General features: G+C 49.5%; 1 protein-coding gene across 1 annotated transcript in view; it reads left to right on the forward strand.

Moving 5' to 3' along the window:
* The window catches only part of LOC103808119 (DNA topoisomerase 2-alpha-like), a gene marked incomplete at its 5' end in the record, with an annotated part of 18,087 nt that extends 13,502 nt beyond the window's left edge, over positions 1-4,585 (forward strand). The window contains 7 exon segments of the mRNA XM_009080883.1: positions 784-889; positions 1,171-1,311; positions 1,735-1,879; positions 2,016-2,077; positions 2,631-2,747; positions 3,747-3,946; positions 4,448-4,585. Of these exon segments, the coding sequence (XP_009079131.1) occupies positions 784-889; positions 1,171-1,311; positions 1,735-1,879; positions 2,016-2,077; positions 2,631-2,747; positions 3,747-3,946; positions 4,448-4,585 (909 nt within the window).
* Between the last annotated feature and the right edge of the window lie 346 nt (positions 4,586-4,931).

Consider the following 4,931-nt stretch of genomic DNA (forward strand, 5'->3'; position numbering starts at 1 on the left):
AGGACGTGGGGAACACTGGGAATGGGGGTGAGGAGAACAGGCTCACTAACCTATCAGGAGTTGGCTTGGGGGGAAGTTTTTGGCACTTCAGTGTCAAGGATGGGCTGGTAGCTCAGAAATGAAGAGGCAGATACAAGCAAGGTCACTCCAGGTGTCTTGGGAAACTGATAAACCCTCTAGCAGGCAGGAAGCAGAGTAAATTCCCTTCTCCAGAACAGCCTTGGCATTCCCAGCAATGCTTCCAGCCACTTCATGCCATCCTTGTCCTTCATATCAAGGAGGTGAAGAGGATTGAACTCTTTTTGTAGGACTAGTTGAAATTGTGCCATTTCCAAGAGAAAACTCACCCACCCCCTCACCTGTTTGGCCCTGGAAGCCATGCACACAGGTCACTCCTTTCCTCCATGTGGTTCCACCCAACAATTTTTCCAAATAACTCGCTGTTTTTATCCCACCCTGTCCAGTTGTGCATCCTCACCACCCCCCAGAGCCCTCCCACAGCACACAGTGAGTGGTGGGACCAGAGCTCTCAGGAGTGGGGCCAGAGTTCCTGTTTTTGTTAACGTTGGATTTTGCATTTTAAGCCACCTGATTTGGGGGCAGATCCTGCCTGATGTACAGATCCTGCCTGTAATCAATTCTCCACACAGTTAGTTTCACAGACTCAGATTTCTTGTATCACCAGCTTTTATACATCTAAAATAAGCAGCTCCTTCCTCCCTCACCCTGTGTGCCTCCTCCCTGTGAGCTGACTCACTGTTTGGTATCTGCTTCCATCTGCAGAGCGAAAAAAGTGAGTTTGATGAGAATCAGGATGAAAACACATCCGAAGAGAAGGAGCCTTTAGGCCTGAAGAAGAGATTAGCACAGAAGCAGAATACTGAGCGAGGTAAATGCTTTGATGTTATTCCCTCAATGGAAAGGGAGGGGAAGGGTTGTCAGTTTGGTTCTGACCTCTTCCTGAAGGTGGTAACACCTAGGATCAGTAGTTTTGGAAAAACTAGGTGAGAAAGTGATCCAGGATAACAGTCAAGCCAAATAGATTCCTGTTTCCCTTTGTTTAAACCTGAATCCTCTGAATGGAGTGTGTCTCTAAGCTGAGCTTGAGCTGCTGAGCCTGAAACACACGTGTAAGTTTGCTGGTTCATCCTGACTCCCAGTATTTTTCAGGAGCTAAGAGACAGGCCACTCTACCCTTCAAGCCAGTAAAGAAAGCCAAGAAACGAAACCCTTGGTCTGACTCAGACTCTGATTCAGAGTGTGATTTTGAAGCACCTCCTCGGAGGGAACGAGTGATTCGTCAGGCAGCAGGTGAGTGAGGACAAGGCTGCAGGAGAAGGGTCTGTGGAGGAGCAAACAGGGCTCTCAGGGCCTGAGGTCACATCCAGGAACCATTTTTCAGAGACTTCTTTATTTTGCTGTCTGTAGCAACTAAATATTTCTACCCTTTGAGCAGATTTTCAAGGAAAAGCAGAAATGGGCAACTAGAGAAATGTGGTTATTGGGTTTAATTACACAACTGTCTTGGCAAATGAAGTGTGTTGTGGGTGAGGTTGGAAGACTCTAAATGACAGAACACACTTGTCATTTGGAGGCTTCTCCCTGGCAGCCTCAACTCCTGCTTGTTTTCATTCACATCTTTGTTTTTTAATAACTGCAGCAAAAATATTGAAAAAGAAACTGAGCTGCATATTGCCAAACGTGTAAAATAACACATCTGTGTCCTTCCCTCAGCCAAAGTCAAGCCCATGATTGTTTTGGACTCATGTCACTCCAGCTCGGATGAGGAGTCTGAATTCCTGGGTGACAGTGAAAGCAACTCTGAGTCGGACACAAAGTCCAAGGCAAAGCCTCCTCCCAAGCCCAGAGCTGCTCCCAAGTGAGTGTTTCTCCACAGTCCCTGCAGATGAGTTGTGCTTAATGCTACATGTAAATTAACAGCTCTGTGTTCCTCTTTCACTGTACCTGTTTCGTGCATCAGAAATTGAAAATACACTTGGGGTTTTGTTTTCCAGGGAAACCACTGAAAAAGCAGCCAAAGCTCCCAAAGCAAAGGCAGTGCCAAGTGCTGTCCCTGGTGAGTAGGAGACAACTAAACTGTGTGGATTGTCCTAGAAGCCCTGGAGAGTGCTCAGGGAAGAGCAGAGGGATAACTATCATAGACTTTAGAGGTTGGAATGGACCTCACAGATCATCCAGTCCCAACCCCTGCCCTGGGCAGGGACATCTCCTCACTAGATCAGGTTGCTCAAGGCTCATCCAGCCTGGATTGAACACCACCAGGGTCAGGGAGACACCATGTCCCTGGGCAACCTGTGCCAGTGTCTCACCACCCTCACAGGAAAGAACTTTTTCCTCACATCCAACATAGACTTTCCCTCCTTCAGTTTGAACTCATTGCCCCTTGTCCTGTCACTGCAGTTCCTAACACAGAGTCCCTCTCTGGCTCCTTGTAGCCCCTTAAGAGATTGAGAAGGTGCTTGAGGTCTCCACACAACCTTCTCTTCTCCAGGCTGAACAGCCCCAACTCCCTCAGCCTGTCCTCCCTCCAGTCCTCTTAGCACCTTGGTGGCTTCCTTTGTTCCTCCTTCTCCACTGTTCCAGACTGACTTTCTGCTTTCATTACGCAGCTCCAGCCCAGAACGTCGGGGATGGGACCCTGAGCCAGGCTCCGGCCGGGCCCACCGTGGGCAGCAAGGCTGCACCCAAAAAACCTGCTGCAGCCAAGAAGGCTGCAGCCCCCAAGGGTAAGGGCAGCTCAGAACATCACTTGAGAGAGCAATGCTAATTCCTGTGGGAAACAATCCCAGGGATTTCACTCAGTGTGCCAGCCCTGAGCGACTGGAGCGTTCGTTCCAGCCGAGATCCAAGGCTTGTGGCAGAGGTTCTCTGGCTGTTGTCGTGTTTGAGGTCTGTTTCCAAACATATCCATGTTCTAGTTCATGTTGGACATGCTTGGAGGGAGGGAATCTTAGTTTGGGAACAGGAAAAGTGAATGCTTCCTACAGAGCTATGTAATACTTGGCAGGAATAATCCAAGTGGAATTTGTGTCTTGCAGTCCATGTCCTACTTCGTGTCTTTCAGGGAAGAAAGCTGCCTGGGAGCTCCCCAGGAAGCAGGAAAGGCTTTGGGGTGGTTTGATCTGTTCAGTGCTGGCTCCACCTCATCCATCTCTGGCGTTGGAGTCGGGTGTTTCAAACTGAGCTGCTCAAACTCTGTCAGACTTTGACACTGCTTTACATATTCCAAAGGGAATCAACTGGGTGTTGATCCCAGCAGGAAAAGAGCGTGTTACTTCCCCTCGAAACTGAGACAGTCTGTTCTCACTCAGAATGGCCTGAAATGAGCAGAACTGGGAGAGGTGCTTCAAGATGCTTAAAAAAATGCCACAACGTAGATGAGAGAGAATCCCTGAGAGAGCGTTTGGGAACGTTCCTCGTTCCCTGTGCAGGAGTCTGGAGCTCTGGGAGGGGTTCCACAGCCCTGGGAGGTCAGGATTTGCAGTCTGAAATAGCCTGTACATTGCTTTGGGGGTGTTTGAATTTGATCCTCTAAATGCAGTGGAACTGAGCAGATAAACAACCTCATTCCCCATCAGCTGTGAGAGATCTTTCTGGAAACCCAACTTCAAACACAGACCTGTGCGCTGACCCCGCGGCGGCACGGCCTGTTTGTCTTGGAATTCCTTCCCAAACTGGGAACGAGAGAGGAGTGAACTGGGGTTTAACACCATGTTCTGTTCCAGGCAACCAGCCCTCCATCATGGACATCCTGGCCAAGAAAAAGGCAGTTCCCAAAGCCAAGCCAGCGGCCAAGGAGGGACCTCTGCGCACCGAGGGCGACAACGCCAAGGGGCGGAAGGTTCTGAAGAGGCAGCCAAGCTCCTTGGATTCTGATTCCGATTCCGATTTTGGCTCAAAGCCTTCCAAATCCACTGCATCAAAGGTTTGTGCTCTACACTTGTCAGCACTGAGGGAACTGTGGAGTGTGGGGTTGGTTCTGGCAGGAAAAGCTCTACCTGGGTGTGGGGAACAGGGGGAGAAGGGTCACAGGATCACAGAATGTCCTGAGCTGGAAGGGAAGGATCATCAGTCCAACTCCTGACCCTGCACAGGACATCCCTAAGAATCACATCACACGCCTGAGAGCATTGGCCAAACCAAACTCGAGCTCCTTCAGCCCTGGGGCTGTGCCCAGTGCCCTGGGGAGCTGTTCAGTACCCAAACACCTCTAGGGGAAGAACCTTGTCCTGATACCTAACCTAACCCTGTTCAGTGCCCAAACACCTGTGGGGGGAGAACCTTGTCCTAATAAGGATCTGACACTCCAAGTCCTTGGTTTGGTCCCAACACTCACCATACCTGTGGCGCAGTGAGCGTGTGATGCCCACTGTGTTCCCTGGGCTGCTCAGATCCATGCCTCACTCCTTCCCTGCCTTCCCTCCAGAAATCCAAGGTGCAGGACGACACTTTCATCATGGACCCTGGCACTCACAGCCCTATAGCCCAGCCCCGTGCCAGGCCTAGACAGCTCAAGAAGATTGTGCAGTACCTGGAGGAGTCCTCTGAGGACGACATGTTCTGAGTTTTTAGGAAGATTTTAACCTGATCCTCAATGAACCTTCAGTAGAGCTCTGGAGCTCTCACCAAAGACCATCTCAGCCCAGATCTTCAGATTTTAAGCCAGTCCAAAAGTGTTGATTCCAGGTAGACACAGCTCGTTTTTGCTTGGTTTTAAATCCCTTAGATTTATTTAAACAGGAACATCCCCTTTTTTGTGAGTACTGGAGCCATGTGCCCAGCAAGTGCTTGCTGCACTTCCCTCAACACTTGTTAGTCATTTTAGCCTTAAAGTTGACTTTAGACACACCAAGTCCTTTAAAATCAATGTTGAAATGTCTTAAAATATAGAAATTTTTAACTCCATCATC

Source organism: Acanthisitta chloris, unplaced genomic scaffold, assembly GCF_000695815.1.
Source record: "Acanthisitta chloris isolate BGI_N310 unplaced genomic scaffold, ASM69581v1 scaffold30518, whole genome shotgun sequence".
In the NCBI taxonomy this organism is placed as follows: domain Eukaryota; kingdom Metazoa; phylum Chordata; class Aves; order Passeriformes; family Acanthisittidae; genus Acanthisitta; species Acanthisitta chloris.